The 24,389-nt window shown below is 36.0% G+C and overlaps 2 protein-coding genes across 2 annotated transcripts in view; one reads left to right on the top strand and one right to left on the bottom strand.

Annotated features, from left to right (window-relative positions):
• Nucleotides 1-415: 415 nt before the first annotated feature.
• On the bottom strand, nt 416-6,776 carry LOC112054096 (GTP-binding protein 128up). The gene is made up of 7 exons (XM_024093751.2): nt 6,556-6,776; nt 6,294-6,414; nt 5,184-5,359; nt 4,168-4,407; nt 3,456-3,624; nt 2,465-2,717; nt 416-1,585 (listed from the first exon to the last, which is right to left on the bottom strand). The coding sequence occupies exons 1-7, from the start codon at nt 6,595-6,597 to the stop codon at nt 1,483-1,485; spliced, it is 1,104 nt and encodes a 367-aa protein (XP_023949519.1). The 5' UTR covers nt 6,598-6,776; the 3' UTR covers nt 416-1,482.
• A 417-nt stretch (nt 6,777-7,193) lies between these two features.
• Nucleotides 7,194-24,389, top strand: part of LOC112054097 (uncharacterized) — a 184,278-nt gene continuing 167,082 nt past the window's right edge. Inside the window, exons 1-2 of the mRNA XM_024093753.2 lie at nt 7,194-7,423; nt 8,300-8,760. Of these exons, the coding sequence (XP_023949521.2) occupies nt 8,526-8,760 (235 nt within the window). The 5' untranslated portion in view covers nt 7,194-7,423; nt 8,300-8,525. The remainder of the gene's footprint in view (nt 7,424-8,299; nt 8,761-24,389) is intronic.

The following is a 24,389-nucleotide window of genomic DNA, read 5'->3' as shown; positions in this document are numbered from 1 at the left end:
CTTAGACCATTTAAATAATGGTCATTCTTTTTAATGGTCTAAGGGCCGGCGTGACCATTAAAAAGAATGACCATTGGTGGTCGCGCAGTGGTATGCGCGGTGGATTTACAAGGCGGAGGTCCTGGGTAGGATATCCGGCTGGGCTGATTGAGGTTCGGCCGTGGCTAGTTACCGACAAAGACGTACTGCCATGCGATTAAGCTTTCCGGTATGATGTCGTGTAGGAACCGAAAGACTTGTGGATTTTCATCCACTCCTAGCAAGTTATGGCTGAGTTTGGTGTGGGCTCTTCTCGGACCATGGCGCCGGTTTGGAACCCTCATAACTATAATTTTAGCTTTCGACTAATTATCACCATTATCTATCTATTTATTATACAACTTGGTGAGTATAGGGCAATACAAATTACACTGTATAAATATTATAAATATTTATTATTTCATCATTGTTCTTAAGAGTTAACAAAATGCACTTTATTATTAACAAGCTTTTAAAAGTCTTTGTTTACTATTATTAGGTTATTTTTTTTAATTGAGTAGGACAAAATATTATGTCATGCATAGTTCTCATATATGGATATTACATATATACACATTATTTTTTTAAATACATTTTATAAGGCCACACCCACACTATGTATCCTGTACCTATTTTTATAAACTTTTTACACTATCCTTCAATGCAAATATAGAAATAATGGCTATAAAAAAGACAGTCAATTTTTTTTGCAGGTATACTATACGCCAAACTAAGAGTCCGCAATGAACATCGAAACGGATTTATAATATCTACGTAGTTCGGTATATAGCAATATTTTGGCGCATACTATACCTCTCATTAGAATATACATTTTAGGTCGGCAGTAGACTTACCAACAAACAAACAAACTTAACACACAAAAAAAGTTTTTGTAACTAACCATACTTGATATACAACTTATTATAATAATATTTATACTACTAATAGATCTACAAAATTAAGAAGTGAAGCTTCTTACAGAACATCTTAAAATAGGCATTTATTTACAATAAGGACGTTTACGTGATGTTACCATTGATGTTTTATAATAAAAGGACGCACAATCATGTAGAAAATTTCACTTAAAAAACTGGCCAATTTTGCTTTGACAGTTTTAGTAGTGATTACTGATGCTTAGATAGTATGGACGTAGCCTAATATAGATGAGATAATTTTGTCTACATAATATTATCATTCTTCATTCCAAACTTTAAAGGAAAAGTAAATCTCATCTGAATAATTACAAAAAAAGTAAAGTGACAGTAAAAGTGGTGTTGCCAGCAAATTTATTAATACCATTTTTATTAACTTTACTCTTTTATGTTGCAGTATACATGTAGACAAATTATCTCTTGGTGATCTTAGGTTTGCTTTACCGAGTAGTTAAAGAATAAAGTTTTCTTTTGATAGTGTATTTTGTTTTACAATTTTGTAAATATAATTCCTCTGTGATTATACGACAGGTTATACTTTCTTCACAATTTGGACAACATCCTCGTCGGCCAGTATGTGGTCGATGCCGACCTTCTGCGGTTGGTGCTTCACAGACGATCCCCATACTAAGGCACTGGAAACGAATACATGAAAAATTTTAGCACTCTAAATCTAAGTCCATATATACAGCTATACACTTCTACTCACTTGTAGCTACTTCATATTACTTAAAAGTATTTTTGAAGGAACTGCTACCAAAATTTTCAATAAGTAAATTTTTGAATGTGTTGGTATATGGAGCTCCCAGGTAAAGGAAAAAAGACATTGTGCACAGCTCGATTGTTTATATATTAATTATTATAATATACTGAACGGCAGCAACTAAATATCACGTGTCTCAATCGGTGAGGGAAAACATCGTGAGGAAACCTGCATACCAGAGAATTATCTTAATTCTCTGCGTGTGTGAAGTCTGCCAATCCGCATTGGGCCAGCGTGGTGGACTATTGGCCTTACCCCTCTCATTCTGACAGGAGACTCGAGCCCAGCAGTGAGTCGAATATGGGTTGATGACGACGACTGAACGGCAGATCAGTGGAATGAACAGAGATTTTCTGAGTAGAGTGGAAAGAACGTTCCAGTCACGTCAGGCATTGGAGCAATGTGATGGGTCTATACTGCATAGATTCTTCCTTTACAGACGCATTGATGATGATGAAGTTGGTTAAAAATAGACGCGTTCTACTTCAAACTATAGGAACTAATGTAGGACAGATACCTATAGATAGGAAAGTGGGGAAACATTAAGTAGCAGAGTGACAAATGCATTTTTTTTAGGCTGTAAATGTTAATAAAAGAACTCTAGCAGACTGATTAATTTGTATTATGTTTCACCTTGACATCTTAAAACGGGCCTCTAAAGTAGGCTGATATTGAACAACTACTATACGAACTTATTTAAACAGAACTCTGAAGTTTCTTACAGAAACCCTCTATAACTAGTAGTACTTACATTTTAAATTCCTTTACAATAGACCTATGAAGTTTGTTACAAAAGTCCTCCACACTGGTCCTGTCTGCATGTAACACTACAGGTGCATTGTAATCAGGCAGTTGTCCTTTAGGCTTGGTGTATATTCTGATGAGTTTCAAATACTCCCACATCTTCTCCAGTAAATCGTCGAAGTTCCACTTGTGATGGGCGGAGATGGGTACACAGTGGGGGATTTTGTATATAACGTCTAGCTCCTCTATGCTTATTTGATCTGTGTGACAATAAATAGACTAGTTGTCATTTGTTTTAAATGTTCTTAAATAGTTAATTATCGTTCTACTAGATTGAATTTTTTTTTTTAAATATGTATTTGACAATACAAGCCAAAACGCCTTTTGACGTCACTATAACAAATCCCTTACAGACGGAGCGTTTGACAAAAATATAAGTTAACTATTACTTTGTCGTTTAGTATATATAGTGCGTTAGTTAGTCACAAATTGGACGACAGCGTTTTTGATGTTTGGAAAATTTGAAAAAATACGTGATTTCACACTAATATTATAAAGGCGAAAGTTTGTGTGTAAGTGTGTAAGTGTGTGTACGTTTGTCCTTTTACCCTGCGGCTTATATACTTTTCATCCCAGAAAAATCCATGGTTTCTGAGGGATTTGTGAAAAAACTAATTTTACGCGGACGTAGTCGCGGGCGTCCGCTAGTTTGATATAAAACAGTTTTCATCCAGTAAACAGATACTCGTCAGTGAAAGTTGTTTCATTTTCAGATCTTAGATGAGGTTTGTGGGATTAACTTCTGAAAAATTGTTTACAATACTTATTTCATCACATTGGCCTTAGTATCTTATTTTCTTAAATCTTTTTTTAATAAACATGAAACTGAGCTCACCATTCTTATTGAGCAAATAGATGCAAAACACATATCCTGTTGTTTTTCAATGACGTCAACACATTTGGCATCTTATTGTAGTATTATATTAGTTTAAGCTTACCAATCTTATTGAGCAAGTAGATGCAAGGCACGTATATCCTGTTGCCTTCAATCACATCGATGAGGTCGTCGCTGGTGGCATCATACCGCAGTGTTATGTCAGCGTTGTGGATCTTGTACTCCGAGAGGATCGTCTTTACCGTTTCCACATCCAGTTCTGATTGTGGACACTGGAAATTTAAGCAAGAAGTTAAAAAAAAGTTACTCTTTCAGATTGACTGTCTAAATAGGTGTATGTTGCCCCGCAGCATTCACTATGTAGGTACGTCTTAATACTTACACCTGAAAAGTGAAAGGTAAGAATAGGTTGTGCACAAAAACGTAACGCTGTCATTCGTTAATGGAATTTTACTGTCTATATTTTTTTTCATATCTATATATGAAAAATTGATTCTTAAGGAGTAAATTCCAAAAATATTTTGACAATGATTAAGGACATTTAGCTGTGTAATCAGACCCTGATAAATAAATAAGTATATTTGAATGTATATCTATACTAATATTATAAAGCTGCAGAGTTTGTTTCTTTGCTTGAACTTGCTAATCTCAGGAACTACTGATCTGATTTGAAAAATTCTTTCAATATTAGATAACTATTGGCCTAAGCCCTCTCATTTTTAAGAGCAGACTCGTGCTCAACAGTGAGCCGAACATGGGGTGCTAATGATGACGAAGATGTTAAACATTCACAGTTTACCACAAAAAATACATACTGTATTATTCAAATTGATTCCTCCTTTGTCTTTCTTCCTAAAGTGTATGTTAGGTGGCTGTTTGTTTAGTCTCAGCCCAAAGCCTTCCAACTCGTGTTCTAGAAGTTTCTTGTGCTGGAGCGGTTTTAACACATCCAGGACAATGAATATGAGACTGCATGTTCTGGCCACTGCTATGACTTGCCGACCTCGACCTTTGCCGTCTTTAGCGCCTTCAATGATACCAGGCAGATCCAGTAACTGAAATACATATAGGTACATAAGTGAAGAGTAGAACTTTTTACGCTCAGAGTATTTGTCATATATTTTTTTTTAAATATGATCACTATTCCTATTCCCCTCCAACTAGTCGAAAAAGACTGTGTTAGAAGTGGGTACGACAATAGACCAACGGAGCGGGGATCCAACCACCACTTCTCCTCTACCTCATATTTTAATTAGGGTAGACCTATGCCTACGCTAGTTAAAATAATATTTATGATGTAGAAGTAGATGTGTAGAGACGTCTATAAACTATACATACAAATTGTATAAAATTCGAATTTGCTTTCCCAAAACTGGTTTTTAATGAGTTCTTAGCATAGATTCTATAACAGAGATAAGTTACTAGCGCGTCAAAGCTGCGGTGAACAAAAGCAGCTAATTATCTTAATTTCATTGAGTCACATAATAAACAATAATAAATAAGTATTGCTCAGGAACTGTAAAAACCTAAATCTTAAATACAAGTAATCACAAAATTGTGCATGTGTGCTTTAAGTGCAGTAGTTAAATTTGAATCAATTTTTGCAGTGATTTTGTAGGCATATAACATGTCTATAATAGGCCGTACAGACTACTTTATATACTACAGAGTATTTTAGTCAAGTAAGAACAATTTTTGGGCGGTTAATCCAAAAATTGTTCATACTCAACTAAAGTAGTCCAAACTAGGCCACTGTCTATAGTATAATTTGTTGTTGGTTCTCAAAGTAGGCAGTGCATTTTTGTATCTATGAAGTACACATGGTACATACCTGAATCTTAGCTCCCTTATATTTAATACAGCCGGGGACGGTGGTGAGGGTTGTAAACTCATATGCCGCCACCTCAGAATAGACTCCGGCTAAATTGGACAGGAGGGTTGACTTGCCCACTGATGGGAAACCCACAAAACCAATCCTGGCATCACCTGTCTTGGCGACATCGAAACCTGGAATTTGGACATAAGAAATTTCAATATTACATTTTGTTTTATAGTACAAGAATACCTAATTGCAAACATTTTATTAGATTGTTTTTCGAACTAAACTAGAAATTAATGTTTATATACAGGCTGCTCTTAAAAAATATAACTCTAGAGATATATTTTTTAAGAAAAAATAGATAAAAATGTTTATGGAACGTGTTCTAAAATGAACATTTTCAGAGTAAAAAATATTTTTTTTGTAAATAGAACTTAAATTATGTCTCTTCCTTATATTATGAGTAATCCAAACTTATTCATTAATAAATATCATGAAGTAGCTTTCTAGTGAAGTGTGGAGTGTCAGTTGCAATATCTCGTCGACATCAAGAGTTTTACCGCTATGATTACATATTTTAAAATGCAAGGATAGAAAAAGGCGTGTGTTATAATAGTCGGACTTATTTGAATTACTTTGTATGAACATAGCGTACTACCAAGCCATTTCATATTCCAGTATGATGTTGTGTAGGAACTGAAAGGGGTGTGGATTTTAATACCAAGTTAGACGCTTCCATCTTCATCATCATCACTAACCTTCAAATGAGATTGTAGCCAAGGTCTAACTTATAAAAACACCACCACTGATCTCTTTTCTGTAGTTTGATTACATTTTATATGGATGCCACAAAACACCCCTTTTAGCTTTAATGGATTCCAAATAAACTATTAAATAATACCTTTAAATTAAAGAAATCATTTTCAAACTACCTGCCAGCACATATTAAGATTAAAAGGCAGATAGAGCGCACGGAACACAACAGTGTCGGTTCTAGATCATTATTTATTCTGTGCCTGCCAGTTAGTTTACCTTTATTCATTTGTGTAGGTACTATTTATCACAGATTAATGGCTATTGAGTATTTATAAAAAAAAATATATACAATTAGTGCATGATTACCTTCACCAGTGGCACCGCCGCCACCTTTGGGAGTGATCAGTTCACGTCTCAATTTAGCCAAACGGGCTTTTAGAAGACCTAAATGAAGAGCAGTGGCTTTATTTTTTTGCGTCCGAGCCATCTGAAAAACGTTCATTGAGCTTTAGGTATCTTGTCAAAACATTCGCAATCATTGTTTTTGGCATTATAATGATATTTTATAGCCACTTTAGTGCAGTTTTTATTCATATTCTTGGGAAAAAGTTCATAACCTCATACCCACCTCGGACTCTATGGCGGCGATTTTCTCCAATATTGTACTCATTTTTGAGAGTTTTTATACTGTTTTTATCTTCAATCACGATTGTAATAAATTGCTTATATTAAGTTTAACTTATTGTGTTAATATCCTCCTCAAAATAGGATGAAAGCGTGTCAATAATCTGAAAAAATTGTCGGCGCGGAGGCCACGAAATTTGTTTCGAATGACATTTGATTTGACCGATAGATAGTGATGTAATCAAATAGTGTTGCGATTTTGGAATTGTCCTTGATTGCAATGAAACTTCCTTGAAAAATAATCATTTTAGTAAAATAATTAATAAGGTAAAATGAAATTATTGGTAGGATAATTACTTGAATAAATTAATTTTATAATAAATTAAATATTTAAGAATTGTCTATGGTTCTACAGTACATCTAGTTTAAACTAGATGGCGCTAGTAAGTAGTTCTTCTATATAGTTGGAAAACCACCCAACAGATGTCACTAGCTTCGGAAAATAAATGGAACAAACCACGTGGAAATGCTTTTCCCGCAGGTTTGCGCAACGCACAAACTCTGTTGAAGAAACTCTGGGAAACGTTTGAAATAAATGCTTCAGTACAACCTTGCGGGTCCTTGTGGCTGTATGTCTCGGTTCGCGCCAATGATTTCACTAAGTTTACGAAATATTTAGATAGTAGATAATCGAAATTTTCCTTCAGATTTCAATACTACTTCAAATATTATGGAATTGATAGATTTATAGTGATATTTTAATTTCGTAGTTTAAATTTGTAGGGAAAACACTTGGCTAGTTCTTAGTTACAAAGTAAAAAGTGAAATAAAAGTGTATATAGGTATAAAATGACTACCTAGCTGTAAAATAGGTAGGTATTTTTATGACTCGTACTTAGGATAAAGTAAACTCTGTAGGATCCTTATTTCGTAATTGGTAAGATAATAATTAGACGTATTTTATCTTAATGTTAATGTCGTATACTTAACTAGAATACCTACAGAACAGCTTTTGCTTTGATTACACTTATCAAAACGACCCTTAAGTATCGTTGCCTATTGATTGTGCCTCCTATGTATTAATATAGTAGGTATGTGTGGAATATTATAATTATTGAATGTTTGTATGGCTGCGATTTTCATACAAAAGTACTAAGCCGATTGGATGGGTTTTTATTTACTTTTTTTAAATCTACCTTCCTTTAAAGAAGTTCGATTAAACTTTTATTGTTTTAAGATCTTTGTTTGAGAAGACTTTAAGTTTGATTTGATAAGACTTTTTAATAATGTAGAAAATATTATGTTATAGAGGTTTCAAAATAATCTTTCACACTTTCACGCAATTTATTGTATTTTATATTTATAATATTATAATAATATTTTATGTATGATTTTTATTTATGTACTTAATTTTACCCCCTAATGGTACAGATACTAGAGTTCCATGCATTGAAGAAAACGTTAACTCATCGGTCCCAGTAATTATGAATTATTAACATCTGATAGAAGTCGTTAAAAAATTTTACGTGAGGACCCTAAGCCTGCCAATCCGCATTGGAGCAGAATGGTGGGTCAAAACTCCATATCCCCTCTCCTACAAGGCAGGAGGCCTGGCCCTGGGTAGGCCATCAAAATAGGCTGACAATGATGATGACAACTTTTAATATTTTTAGGACTTAAGTACTATCTAGTGGCAAATATTTTATTGATCAATATTAAAAATCTGATCTATGTCTCTATTGTTTCAGACGGAAAACGAAACAAAAGAAAATTCGTAGCATCCATTAGAAAAATAGAGTGAAATTAAAGAAATAGTTCGGTAAATAAAACTACTTACTAAACTTTTCGTGGCGGCCGATCGTGATACCGTGATAGATATAATCTGTGGCAATAAAAAAAAACAAATGTAGGCAGCAAAAAGTTTCCGTGGCGTGATGGAAGTTCTTTTGAATTTTAAATTTTGAATTTCGAACGATGTCTTCGGAGTTGTCTTTGGACGGACGCGATAGACCGAATGTGTTTCGTAGAGTTATTTCGTTGTGTGTTAGAGTCGCGTGCTCGCAAATAGGTTTAGTCGTGTCTGTGGTGGTTTATGTACTTCTTGGTGCTTTGCTGTTTGAGTATTTGGAGTCGGGGCCGGAAGTGCAGAAGCGGTCGGCGATACAGCGGTCGAGGGAAGAATGTCTGAAAGAGCTTTGGGCTATCACAGGTATTTATGGACTTTTGACTTTTCTTTTATGTAGGTACTTATTTTAAAATAATGTTAGTTTGTAAGAAAATGAGGGTAGATTTATTATCTATCCGCAATTAGGTAGGTGCGTATACATATTTATTGCAGGGTACGAGTAGGTAACTATACAAAATACAGAATTACTGATGTTTAAAATAATGTTAAAACGGTTTTAAGAAAAAGAGGTAGATCTACCTATCATCTACCCGCATTAAGGTAGAAGCGTCACATATTTTCAGATAGGTTCTATCTTCAAAATAGAAGAATACTTATCTTTAAATTGGTTACACTGTACTGTACGGTAAAAATAGGTTTAGATACTTAAATTTAATTTGTATCTATTCGTAGATGGTACGTAATAAAATACTTTTTTTTTAATTTATAAACTACTGTTATTTTGATATTTCGCCCTAAAATAGTTTATTCTTTTGACGTGAAACTTATCTAAAAATAGGTTACAAATTCAGAATACAGGTTTATTAATCTTAGGTTACAAATTTTACTTATTTACTTTTTGAATAAATTAAATAACATAATTCAGAAACGATTTTCTGTCGTATCTGGGTGACGTTGTCGCTTTGATTCGTTTTTTACGAATAATCAATCAATCAATCAGTCACTTTTAATAATTAATAATGAATATATGCAAAGTAGGTACATCATCAACAACTTTTAATCAACTAGCTTCTATTCTATCAACTATATTCTATTAGCTTCGCGTGAAAATCTATTTTTTAGAAATCCCGCGGGATGTATTACGGAATATAAACTAGCCTATGTTCTGCTCCATAGTCCAATATATCTCTATACGAAATTTCATCAAAATCGGTTTATGTTTGGCAAGATTACAGGAACTTAAGCTAACTTATCCTAATATCTATATAAATCATACCTACGTGGAATGGTGGCAAGAATACTGTCTGCATTTCCGCGCTGGACAGACATGCTGATTCTTTGCGCAAAAAATGAGCCAGCCCTTCTGTCACCAGTGAAATGGTAACAGATAGACATACTTTCGCATTTATAATATTAGTATGGATATGGATATTAGCCGTGATAGCCTAGTGGATATGACCTCTGCCTCCGATTCCGGAGGGTGTGGGTTCGAATCCGGTCCAGGGCATGCACCTCCAACTTTTCAGTTGTGTGCATTTTAAGAAATTAAATATCACGTGTCTCAATCGGTGAAGGAAATCATCGTGAGGAAACCTGCATACCAGAAAATTATCTTAATTCTCTGCGTGTGTGAAGTCTGAAAATCCGCATTGGGCCAGCGTGGTGGACTATTGGCCTAACCCCTCTCATTCTGAGAGGAGATTCGAGCTCAGCAGTGAGCCGAATATGGGTTGATGACGATGGATATGGATAATCAAATTCCCAGTTAAAACGTCGACTTTATTAGTAGCACCGTTAAAGATAGCTCTCATCATTTAAGTGAGAGTTAAATATCTAGCCATTAAAACCTAATTGTTATAGTTTAAGTGCTTTGATATTAGTCGTTTCAAAATACGATGGAAACTTGATATACCTATAAAATATTCAGCCTCTTTCTTCCATCTAAATCATTACTGCCAACGTTATGGGGACGTTCTAAATTAACTTTGGCCTTGTGAGGTATGTTGTTATCAATCTATAATAAGTCATTATTAAAAGACGGCCGCGTGGAGAAGTAGTTAGTGGCCTTGCTTTATACAGCGAAGGCCGTGGGTTCGATTCCCAGAACTGGAAAATATTTGTGTGAGATCATTGGTGTTTTTCATCGTTATCAACCCATATTCGGCTCACTGCTGAGCTCGAGTCTGTTCTCAGAATGAGGGGGGTTAGGCCAATAGTCCACCACGCTGGCCCAACGCGGATTGGCAGACTTTACATACGCAGAGAACTAAGAAAATGCCCTGGTATGCAGGTTTCCTCACGATGTTTTCCTTCACCGTTTGAGACACGTCATATTTAATTTTCTTAAAAAGCACACAAATTAACAGTTGGAGGTGTATGCCCCGGACCGGATTTGAACCCACCATCCTCCGGAATCGGAGGCAGAGGTCATATCCACTGGGCTATCACGTTTTGGGGGGATGCATTGTATAAATATGTATATTATGTATGATAAAATACGCTATCTTAGTACCCACAACACAAGTTATAGGCTTACTTTGGGCTAAATAGTAATGTGTTAGTATATTTATTTTTAAAAAATAATCGAGAAAAGAATTAACGAATGGGCCGAGATATAGGCATATCTTACGGTTAGTCAAGTAAGTTTTATGAAAGCGGTGCAGACTATAAATGCGCGAGGTTCTCAATTCGTCTGTATGTTTTTTTTTGTATGTTACCTGATTACTCGAAGACGCCTGGATGGATTTGAATAATTCTTATTTTGTTTGAAAGGGTATACTCCAGAGGTGGCCCCATTGTCATCGTTTAAGGATGATGATGGGATACAATGGGACACCGGCTTTTAACACTGCCTTCAAACTGATCATCAGTTAGAACATAATATGATAGAAAGAACTTGGTATGATGTTATTTTTCGCTTTTTAGTTTAGTCAGTATGTTTTATATTTTTGAAGTCGGTTAAATTTTTTTTATTAAAATTTTGTATACTTAGGTATTATGGTAGTTGACTCACATCAAATTTAATTTCGCATAGAACATGGAATAATCGATATTAATTAATAAAAGTTAAGGATTTCTAATAACACTTAAGTAATTTAAAAATCATCATTTTTTAAAATTTTCCAAACGTCAAAAAGCTGTCGCCCAATTTGTGACGTCACAACTATTTAAGACGATTTAAAAAGTGTCAACTAGCCTATTAGGTAAAGAAGTAATAATTATATATTTTTTTATGAATTTCTAATAGTAGTAGGTATATTGTTAAAAATTAAAAATAAGGAAAATAAATAAGAAAAAGAAGTGAATTATTGACAAATATAATTACGTAGGTAGGTATTCGAGTTAGGTATATTTTCCTATAAAATTATCTCTGATACATATTAAATATTAGCTGGAATACGTTTAATATGTGGATAAAGTTTTACATTAGCTGGAAATGACCGTTTAGCTTATAAATTCATATATTTTTATAAGAGTACGTAGGTACAGCTTGAGAGGCCATCTTTGATATAACGAGAGGCTCCTAATGACGGCGTCTCATTATGAGGAGGGTATGGTCGTTTGAGCCCCAGAGAGAAAGGGCTTACTTGGCAATTCAGTTTAGTGTTGACACAGTTTTAATGATATTTCCGTATAATAAGCTTTGCCCTTTAAGTAATATTAACTAGGTAGTTAGTTGGTCGTCTTTAGCCTGTGTTCAGAGCCTTGTACGAGTCTATGAAAATTAATAATATAGGGACTACTATTGCCAAACACGTACAATATTCATACACTTTATTAAAGTACTAATGGTGTTACAAATAAAATAACTGGAGTTGTTACATAGATTACGTAAATAGCGCACTCGACAGAGTGCGTCCGTACGCTATTCACCGGTGTGGACGACTAACTATGCCTATGCGCGGCGCGCGGGCGCCGCGGTTAATAGTGTTGGGAAACTTTTATAGTGATGCGCTATAATAATAGATTTTCTTTGACCTAGAAATCCTTAGCCCGGAATGGAGAAATTGGCGATGTTACCTACCTTATCTGAACAGGCAAACTTCTTTTTTCCGTATAAAAAATTTACCATAAAATAAAAAAACACATATATAGGTTGAACATTACTTTCATTCAGGAGTATCAAAAATATATGACAACCTATCCTTAGACTTACCGAGTATACCTATAAAACTTCATCGAAATCGGTCAAGCCGTTTCGGAAGAGTATAGCGAATTTTATGGCGCATGGTGAATTACGAGAATTTTATATTAATGACCATTTTGCAAAGATCCTATTTCCTACTAATATTATATACGCGAAAGTTTGTATGGATGTTTGGATGTATGTTTGGATGTTTGTTACTTTTTAACGCCGCTACTATTGAAGCGATTTGGCTGAAATTCGGAATAGAAATAGGTTTTACTCTGGATTAACACATAGGCTACTTTTTCGCAAATCTCGGAAAACCATGGTTTCCCGAGATTTGCGAAACTTGATGATTTTAATGATATGAATGTTTGTTATTCCCTCACGCCTCCACTACTTAACCGAATTAGCTGAAATTTGGTAATGAGATATATTATAGCTTGGATTAACACATAGACAATTTTCATCCCGAAAAAATCCATGGTTCCCGAGGGATTTGTGAAAAACTAAATTCCACGCGGGCATCCGCTTGTATTCAATAACTTAGATAAAGAAGATCAGATCTGCAGGACGTACTAGTATATATTTCGGTTTACGATGTAGTATAATAGTTTCTCGTATAGATTTTATTCTCAACGCAATATAAATACGCGATGACTCACTCGATGCGCTTAAACAATCCTTTTACGGAAAATGCTGCTGCAATTTGTAGCCATCTGGTTTAACACTTCAATGTAGGAATATCTATTTGTTGCGCTCTCAACACTGATGGTTATATCGTTGAGCTTTACTTTTAGTGGCTTGTGATTTTTGTTTATAAAACAATCATTAAATAGCTTTAGCCACTTAAACGTCCATGATATCAAGTAAATAAACAAACGCCTGGTAAGCCCCGCCCCCCAAAAATCGCCAAAAATCTGCAAAAAATAATCAAAATTCGACAGATGCCGACCTACTAACCAGCCGATGGACGTCCATTGCTGGCCATAGGCGTCTTACATGGACTTTCAAACACCACGGTTTCGAGCCGCCAACATCCAACTTGCTACCCGCTTGATGTCCTTGGTCCGCCTAGTAAAATGTGCCAGCAAGCAACATAGGCGTATATAACGGGGGGGAGCCAGGTGGGCCGTGTCCACCCTAGAATGGTCCAGTGCCCACCCTAGAATTCTGGGCTACCGATTTAAATTTTATGATGGATAATACAAAATATACAAAGAAAAATTAATATGATCAGTAGACTCGTTTCATAAGCCAGCGTCCACAAACATTGTAAACGAAATTTCCATGTTGAGTGTCGACACTCAGCGGCATGTCAGGGGTCGGGCCCACCCTAGGAAATAACACTAGATACGCCAATGGGCAGCTGGAGGTGCATGCTCCGGACAGGATTTGAACCCACACCCTCCGGAATCGTAGGCAGAGGTCATATCCACTTGGCTATCACGATAATGAACCTTAAGCTTAGGAAAATATATTGCCAGATTTAACTGCAGGTTAAAATAAGCTAACTATTATTATTACCTACTTAATAATACTTTCACTAATGCGAGCGAAACTTTTTTTGTACGCTACAACCTTCATAACTATGTATAGTTTATATAGCGAATATGATTGCTCTGAGTAAAGAACTCCTTTAATGATATGAAAAGACAAACGTGAAGAAACTTCAAAGAACCATTTTCAATCTTCATTTAAAATGAATAAAATTATTAGTTTAGTTTACTTGCACAACCTCGAAGTGCATTAAATCAGGGTTCAAAGTAGACTGAAATATCATCAGTCGTTAATTTCTTTTACCAAGCAACAGGTAGCCTACTTTGACCGTGGAATGCATATTTTATCAGTAAGTGTAATCATAGCCCTCAGTGCCTGAAGACGAAAGTCTTCGAACAGTGCGTGTTGCCAGTGATGACCTACGGATCCGAGACTTCGTCGCTGACTATGGGCCTTATTACAAGTGGCCTTATTACATGGATCAAAGTCACTTAGCGAATCAAAAATGAGGATCAGCAGACGAAGCATAGTCACTGACATACCTCAGCGAGTCACGAAGCTGAAGTGGTAATGGGCAGGCCACATAGTTCGGAGAGCCGATAGACGTTGCGGTCCCAAGGTGCTGGAATGGCTATTCCGCACTGGAAAGCGCAGTGTTGGTCGACCCCCCACTAGGTGGACAGAAGACATCAAGCGCGTTGCAGGGAGCCGCTGGATGCTGGCGGCTCGAGACCGTTTTGTTTGGAAGTCCATGCAAGAGGGCTATGTCCAGCAGTGGACGTCCATCGGCTGATAATGATGATGATGATGTAATCATAGCATTACTCAATAGACTAAGAGCCCGTAATCCCAGACCTTCGTCATTTTATAAAAGCTGAAAGTTTGTCAGCTCATGATCATACCATAAGTAAGTACGAGAGCCAATTATGGAGTTTGGACCGTGGTGGCTTTGGGTGGTAGCCGGTTCTAAGGATCCAGACCGTCTAGGTATAAAGTTTGAATATTTTCCTCGGCATAATATAAGAAATTATATTCCTAGTCGCCAGTGTAGCTTCGCGACAACCCTTTGAAAAGCTAGCGAAGGGTTGCCATGAAGCCAAGTGTCTGGCAAATGGTGATATATTATGCCCAGGAAAATGTTTTTTTATTTTTATACCTAGACGTTCTGGATCCTTAAAAACTGCTATCTCCCAAAGCCACCACGGTCCAAACTTCATAGTCGGTTACGGTAATCATCTATAGTAGGACCCTTCTCCTCCTTGCGTCGTATTCCTCATTACTGAGGGTCGTGACCCCTAACACAAGCTTGTTTCTTGACGATGTCGCCCCATGTGGCTCGGCTTTTCGAGATTTGCAGAGAAGAGAGTGGCGCAGATTTGGTCTGAACAACGCATCGGATTACTTTACTTTGCCAGTGATCACTAATTTCTGTATGTTATCTTCTCCTCTCCTGGCAATGTGGCTGAAGTACTCGAGGATCCTCCGAAGACAGGTGGTGGACAGCCTCTTCGAGATGTTAAGTTGTTTTGGCTCTCTGTCTATATGCAAATTAGGGTTTGACGGTTAAAGCAGTTTGGTGTTAACACAGTTAATTAATACAGGTAAATAAACATGTTCATACGGCTGATGAAAATTATATCTTGCTAGCTGTATCTACATCCCTACTACGGGTAAAGTTCGACCATCGTAATACTTCGTCGCTTCTTCGTTCAGTGGAGATTACATGTGGCCAGTGAAGAGCAATTCATCCAATGGCGTCGTCGGAGTTGTCCCAGTTCTCAGACTAATTATATAGGGACCTGCCTCGCTAGATGTTACTTTTCTGTCAAAGTATATGATCAACGATCTAATGCGATTATTAAAACTGTCTCTATAGTTTTATAATAATTGTAATCGTAGTTTTCGTTGGTAAAAAGAAGTGCTCCGTAAAAATACGTTTTTGTGTAGTTGAATGGTGTTAAAAAGTATCAACAACTTTTAGTTTAGTATAAGATATATATCCTAATCTAAAATATATTACCTAATCTAAACTCGTTTTACTCAAAAAATTACAGACAATTCCTGAATCAATTTCGAATTCCTGAATTTGGGTACGATACTATTTTTTTTTTTTTTTTAATATAATTCCTTATATAATTAGTCTGAGTTTCAGTCCCATCTCTTTTACTACCAAAGCAATGAAAAAGATAGCGATAGTGTCGGTTGCGAAGCTATTGGTTGATTTTTTTACATTTCGCTTCAGCAGATTATCTCGTTTGTTGTGTGTTAGCATCACAGGTGTTTTCATAGCTGCCGACATCCCCTGGTTTCACCTTCATAGTTCCCGTTCCTGTGAGAGTACAGAGATAAAATAAAACGCACGATACTCACAAAGTGTATTTTAAAAAGAAATTTCAAAATCGGTTTAGTACATCCAGCGATTACTCTTTACAATACCACAAACTTTACTTCTATAATATTAGTGTAAATTAAAATATCTAATCACATAATATTAAAAGAAAAAGTATCAAATTGAAAATTAGGGTCTGACAGACCCACCACTAGTTAAACGCCCAAGGGTTAAACGTTACTTAATTAAGTAATCGAATCGTAACAAGTTTAATAAGTTATTCGTGCGTACGTTACGAAAACTTTAAATTGTCAAAAAGTTGAGTGGGTAATTGGAATTAATTGCGTTCCACATTCAAACGGAACACAATCGGATTTCAAAGTAATTAATGACCGTCAGATGGCGTTGACCGCAGTTTGCCCAGTTTAACATTTTAATTAATTAAACAGTACCTACGGTGGCTTCGCTACGGTGCTTCAAGTTTTTACACAAAAGCGTTTGTTCCGTGTTGGGGTAGTGTGTATTTGTGTTTTTTGAAGACCTACCCTCAGTGGATGTATAAAGGGATTGCGTTTGTTGTGTTTGAATAGGTTGTTGTCAAAATTTTCGTTAAATATTTAGAAACTCAAATGGTTGTGTATTGAAATCGGAGACGTTCTAATCATAATTAATTTCACCTGTTGAATAATTATTATAGTATTATTTATTTTTCGTCAGCGAGTAAACGTTTTTTGTAAACGTACGCCAAACCTATTATAGGACTCAAAAGTGATTACAAATATAATAAAACTAATGTCGAACAAAGGTTATGATGATTCACAACACTTGTCAGGACAACTTAATTAACAAATCAAACTGTAACCAAAATAAGACCCTAGAATGGCAGAGAATGACCCTGAGGAGTCACGTACTTGTGAACGATGTTTGTAGGGTTAAAGGTACCTTTGACTGTTAACAAACAACCTTTTCCACTCAAGTCACTCTCCCCGCCTATCCCAAGTAACCCATAAAGAATTACATAACAAGAGATGTGGACGTCTCGAACGCCACGAGCACACTGAAGCCGTCCGTACCGCAAGTTTTAACGCGGCGATAACAAACCATAATTTAAGTATCTAAGTAGATTCGTCATAATATTAGATGAACTACTCTCAGTGGACCTACAAAGAGTTTCCGTTTGTTGTGTTTGCTGTCAAAATATACGTTAGATAATTTAGAATCATATAGGTTCTAATCAAACGTAAACTGTTCAAATCCCTCCTTTTGAATTAATAGGTAGGTAAGGTACTCGTAAACTAGCTATTTCTCGTTTATTCGCTCTGTGTCTCATTCGTTGCGATAGGATGAAACAGAGAGCGATATTATCAACTGCCATAGTTTTTTATTTACATGCCAATACGTATTGTATAAGTATACTAATTGTTTTTCTTTAAAAAAGATCAAATAGGTACTTAGATTATTACAACATAAACAGATGCCTGTGAATCCGCCCATGTGGAAATCTCTAACATTACCTACTGGCTTTAAAGAAATCCGACACTCCCAACATACACAAAATAAATTATATACTAACCTTCCCCATGACTCCGAAAATCCGTTCAGTAGCTTCCTAGTTTATCATGACAAACAAACAGAAAAACAGAACGCATTGTAGGTTTTTTAAATAAATCATCTGTTAATAACAACATAACGCACAAGTGCAAAGGTTAAACGCGTAATATTACCACAGTAATTCTAATTAATGGCACTCCGCGTTGAAGCCGAAAACAATTGGGTTGCAAAGTTATTAATGGTCAACAGATGGCGCTGGCCGCCTATTGTTACGCGGTTGTAATCACTAGAGCTTCTGATAGGTCGGTAGGTATCTCGTTAATTGATGAATTATGACCAAGCCATATGTTTGCTAAGATTCAGCCTGTGACTTCGCCTTTGTGAAAATTCCATTTTTCGCAGTCTTCTAATGAACAGAATATTTACAATTTAGGTAGGTACTTATATTTGCGGATTACAGGAGATACTTACATCGTGATAGCCCAGTGGATATGACCTCTGCATTCGATTCGGAGAGCTAGGTTTAAATCCAGTACGGAGCATGCACCTCCAATTTTTCAGGTATGTGCATTCTGAGAAATTAAAATATCACGTGTCTCAAACGTTGTGAAAAACATCGTAAGGATACCTGCATTCAAGAGAATTTTCTAGATACTTTACGTGTGAAATCTGTCGATCCGCATTTGGGCTAACCCCTAATCTAACCCCTCACATTCTGAAAGGAGAATCGTGCTCAACAGTAAGCCGAATAGGGATTGTTAATGATGACCTGAGGATTCTCCGGTGTCGGGGTGAATCGTCGTGCGTAATGAATTTTCTATCAGATTTGTCGCTTTGATTTGTTGTTTTTCGTGTTTTTCGCCGATAATTGCAAATTAATTAATTATATTTTATTATTTATTGCAAAGCCTGTATTCAATATACAGCTATTCAAATATGTAAATGCAAATCGTTTAGAAAATTAAATCTCGGTTTCAAATCTGTTAATCGGCCAGACTTCCAAGTTCCAACGCCAGCCACGTCGTCAACGTCCCTTTTCGAAGTTAATCGCTTAAAATGAATTGCTCAAAACTTTCGATTTAATCCTCTAGCTTTTAAACTTAGGAACAAATCTACGGCTAGAATTTGTTCACCTTACAATACATTACCACGGCAATTTAACTTTGGTTTGGAATTCGAAGGCGATTATTTTATTGATAACTAGCGGATTAGTTCGTCTCCGTGAAACTCGATGTAAATTTTCAACTAACCCTACCCTACCCCTACGCCTACCCTACTCCTAGCCTTACCCCTTTTTCTAATTTTCCGCGCAATTTTTTATTTTTTTTTGTCCCAAGAGTCCTACCTTATTAGTACCTTTACCTTTACTACCTTCTCCTGACTATAACAAACACATCAAAAAAAAAAGTGTAATCGGTCCGTCCGTTCACGCGTGATGGCGTGACCAAGGGATATATGGATTCAACGGATAACTAGATAGACAGAAAAAACGGATTTAAATTAAAATACCAAAAAACCGAGATGACGATTTTGCTAGAGAACTTCACATATTTTAATATTTTTTTGTCGATTTTTGCTCACTTAGCGATTTAGCGATACAACGATACAAATGTTAAGTGGAGGCAAATCAGGACTATGAGCAACGATATTTTAAACTATAGATATGTTATTACGTGCCTAATTGTATGTATTACGTGCCTACAAAATCAGCACAAAAAGTGTTCCGAATTTATCTACTCTACTGAGCGCATTATGTATACATTTTTATATACAGATACATTTTTGGCACGCTACTGACATATCTTTATTATAAAATCTTTGACTATGAGTATAACTATTTACGATTCATGTGTATCCTGTGCACAATTTTGTGTATAATTCCTTCCTTCCGTATGTTTATACAATTTTTACAGTTCCTGAACACACAACTCGACATTATATTTAGGTATTTTTAATATTTTTTATTTAAATAACTTTCGTCGTTTGTTAAGCAGCTCAATGAAATTAAGACAATTAGCCGTTTTTGTTCGCCTCAGTTTTGGCGCGCTACCGACATATCTCTATTATAGAATCTTGGACAACGAGTACTTATTACTATTTACGGTTACTGTGTATTCTGTGGTATGACTACCTTATTTTAGATAGCCCGCTACCATTTTAGACTGCGTCGTCTAAAATCAGATGAGATCGTTGCCAAGGGTAACATGTTGGTAATAAGAAGAACCTTATAATATAATGCCTTGGGGAGGATAGGTTTATTTGAGATTCAGCCAATAAAAATAACTGCACTAGCGGACTCCCGCGATTTTTCCGCCCTCAGACTTCTTTAGTCTGGGCATATCGCTGGTATATTCCGTTCTTATTGGACATCACTATTAATTACCTCCCTGACAACTTCCATCTTTGTATGTTAGCGATATTCGATATTTCGTGATAAGTGACCTTTCGCTTTTATATGTTTAGTTAATACTAGGTAAAATTAATAAAATAATATATATTGTTAGTGATAAATAATATTATTTTATCGACAATTATTAAGCTTTTTGTAGACTCAGTCTACAAAAAGCTTAATAATTGTCTAGTAAGCGCAGTGTTGGCCGACCCCCCACCAGGTGGACTGACGACATCAAGCGAGTCGCAGGGATTCGCTGGATGCAGGCGGCTCAGTATCGTGATGTTTGGAAGTCCCTACAAAAGGCCTATGTCCTGCAGTGGACGTCCATCGGCTGATATGATGATGATGATGATGAGACTCAGTCTATGCAATAGGCCCATGTCCAGTAGTGAAAGTCCATCAGCTGATAATGATGATGATGACGATGAGATGAGTTTTTTGGAAATATACAAGGTCACAGGCTGGGACTGCTCGTGTATACTTTTAAATTTAAAAAAAACAAAATTATTTTTAAAAATATACATCGTTATTACGCTTTTATCGCGTATATTTTCCAGTTACGCGCGCTTGCATTTTGAGCGAAAATCATACTGCACTAGTTACCATAAGTAGATTTTGTAAAATCTCTAGATTTTTACAAAATTTAATTAAGTTAGGTTAGAACGTAAACAACCCAGATGCTCAGTGTTTAGGCTATAATCTGTTATTTCACTGAACCAAGTCAGACCACGTTGGTTCTAGTCTAACCTTGTATATTTTCTTAAACTATTCACTGAATTAGTGTCAGAAAGTATACGCGACCAGTACGCAGAAATCTATACTAATATTATAAAGCTGAAGAGTTTGTTTGTTTGTTAGATTGAACGCACTAATCTCAGGAACTACTGGTCCGATTTGAAAAATTCTTTCAGTGTTAGATAGCAGTGATATATATTATCCCCGTATTCCTACGGGAATGGGAACCACGCGGGTGAAACCGCGCGGCATCAGACATTTTTATATAATGTTATGTATGTTTTTATATATTTTTATATAACTATCCTAGGGGAAAATAGGGTTATTTGGATTTCTTACTCAATAGAAGCCAACCCGCCACAATGAAACTAGCTAAATTGCTAACACAGCTGTAACAAGGTACGTTAGATAATGGAATTTAATACGTAATGTATCAATCCACATCAGGTAAAAGTAATGTTATTGGACTCAACCGTTTCGGGAACCAAATTAAATATTTAGTTGTTTCTATCTACGCGTTAGCTTTTAGACCTCTGCCTACCGTTGCGGAATGGGGATGATGACTAGGTTTGAATATATTGATTTTTATGATACATTCGGGTAAATAGAGTCAATGTTAACTAATTTATACATAAAAAGCAAAGATTATCTGGATATTTGCAAAATAAATGAGATTATAAAATTTCAAAATCTATTAAAAATATTTTATCGTAATTAGATGAAAATTCATACAGTTTTAGCTTCCTTACATTAAATGTGACATTTTTTAATATATGAACTATAAGCATAAACGCACAAATAACAAAGATATTAGTAATTTTGTTTGAACGCGCATACAAATCTAACGATCACTACATTGCCTATGACGTCATTATTTCAAGCCATTTTGTATGGGGCGTTTTTCAGGGATCCGCGGCAGCGCCGCAAATCTGACTCTTTAAATCCCTGTAGCTTCGAAAGTAATGATCGCAGATACCCTGTTCCTTTTACAAAATTGCTTTACTATTTGTATACTTTTAATTTATATACAATTTAAAAAACTGTCATCATCCCTATTCAATTACCGGCTGTATTTTTCTTTTTATTTCTCTTTGATATAAACTATTCAGCTTCTTCGAGCTCTTTTCTCTTGCTATGTTTCTACCTATTAAAGATGATCTTGTCTAAAATGCTGTACCCAAAAGTATTTTTTTTTATTCTTTACTAGTTAACCCTTGATGGTAAGTGATGTTGCAATCTAAGATGGAAGCAGGCTAAGTTGTTAGAGGGAGGATGGAAATCCATACCCCATTCAGTTAAACCATGGCGGTATGTCTTTATCGGTAGGGTGGTAACTAGCCACGGTCGAGCCTCCCACCAGCCAGACCTGGTCCAATTAAGAAAAACTCAATCGGCCCAGCCTGGTTTCGAACCCAGGACCTCCATTTTGTAAATCCATCGGGCATACCACTGCGCCTTAGTTTTGACGACATTTCTGGCACAGTTAGTAGTGATGTGGTTCCCAACACAGAGTCCTGGTTTCCCAGATCGGATCAGTTTACGATTTTATATTTTCTAAATAGACTCAGATCTTTTCTTGTGGTAGGCTTCGGCCGTTGTTAGTTAGCTAGCTAGCCACTCTACCAGCAAAGACAAACCACCAACCAATATAGCGTTCAGTTTTAGCGGATGCCGTTAGCACTGCAGGTTACTTGATGGTCAGTGGCTACCGTAAAATTGAAAATCCGTTTAATGTTGTTTGTTTGTAATGTTGACGGCCTCCGTGGTGCAGTGGTAGGTTCCGGGTTCCACCTTCAACTATGTCCCTCAGAATATAACACTGCAATGATTCTTGGCAGCAGAAGTACTTTCCCGGATGAGCTCTATCACAAATACTATACTACTAAATTAACAGTTATCTAAAGTGCGTTTTCCTACATGTTTTTCCACTGAGCCGTAATAGCCCAGTGGATATGACCTCTGCCTCCGATTTCGGAGGGTGTGGGTTTGAATCCGGTCCGGGGCATGCACCTCCAACTTCAGTTGTGTGCATTTTAAGAAATAAAATATCACGTGTCTTAGTCGGTGAAGGAAAACATCGTGAGGAAACCTGCACACCAGAGAATTTCTTCATTCTCTGCGTGTGTGAAGTCTGCCAATCCGCATTGGTCCAGCGTTGGTGGACTATTGGCCTAACCCCTCTCATTCTGAGAGGAGACTCGAGCTCAGCAGTGAGCCGTATATGGGTTGATAACGAATACAACATTAAAAAGCAGAGAATGAATTTTCATTTACGGCGTAGAAATTGTCCGTGTTTAAAATAAAATATCATCTTCCAACGTCGCCCCTGTAATTATTATGTGCTCAATGCTCATGTTACATTTTTTATCAGTAGCACAGTTATCAACATAATTATTATGAACTAGCTGACGCCGCGCGGTTTCATTCGCGTGGTTCCCGTTCCCGTAACTAACTAACTATTAACACTGAAAGAATTTTTCAAATCGGACCAGTAGTTCTTGAGATTCGCGCGTTCAATCAAACAAACAAACTCTTCAGCTTTATTATTTTATGTAGATATCGTCAGAGAGAATAATATACTTTTTTGAGTAAGATATTATTGTGTTGATCTTAGATTACATATGTAATTTAATATTATTTTATATTTAAAATTCCAAAATGAATCGTTTTTACCGCCAAATGAATTGTTAAGTTTTGATCAATTTTCAAAAAATCATGACATTGTATTACAAGTAAATACACTAAGTACTCAATTCTTAATTCATATAATTTAGACTAAATTAAGATTAATTTCAAAATCTTAAGAGCTTAGCTTAGGAGGAGTAATTCAAAAAGTAATTGTATTAAATTAAAAAAAAACTTGTGATATTTGACTGTACAAACACAGAAACCAGGTCCAGGCACAGCATCTAAGTGTGTAAAATCAAAAATAGTGGACGTACAGAGACAAAATTTGGCAGGGAGGTAGTTTAGTAAGTAGAAATCCGCTAAGAACGGATTTTGTGACAGGGCTAGATTGTGTAGGACAAAGTCGTAGTATATGTTATGTTATTGTATAATAGTACAAGGTAACACTAAGTAAAAACTTAATATATTATGTATGGTCAACAGGTGAATTTGGAATTGAGAACGAAGTCATCAGTCTTGGCGACGAAATTCAATATTGATTCGTTTCCGTTAATAGCCAGGGCGGGCAAGAACCGCCTCCTTCCTTCCTGTGCTTGATTGAATAACGTGTTATTTCCTTTTGACATAAATAATAATAATTAATTTCATGTCTATCTATAAAATCAAAATTTCTTATTATTTAACTAACAAAACGATTGGTGCACCGGACATGCAGGTTTGATTCCCAC

This window comes from Bicyclus anynana, chromosome 14 (genome assembly GCF_947172395.1).
Source record: "Bicyclus anynana chromosome 14, ilBicAnyn1.1, whole genome shotgun sequence".
NCBI lineage: Eukaryota > Metazoa > Arthropoda > Insecta > Lepidoptera > Nymphalidae > Bicyclus > Bicyclus anynana.
Note: the sequence above shows the minus strand (reverse complement) of the source record. Positions and strands in the feature narration are given on the sequence as shown.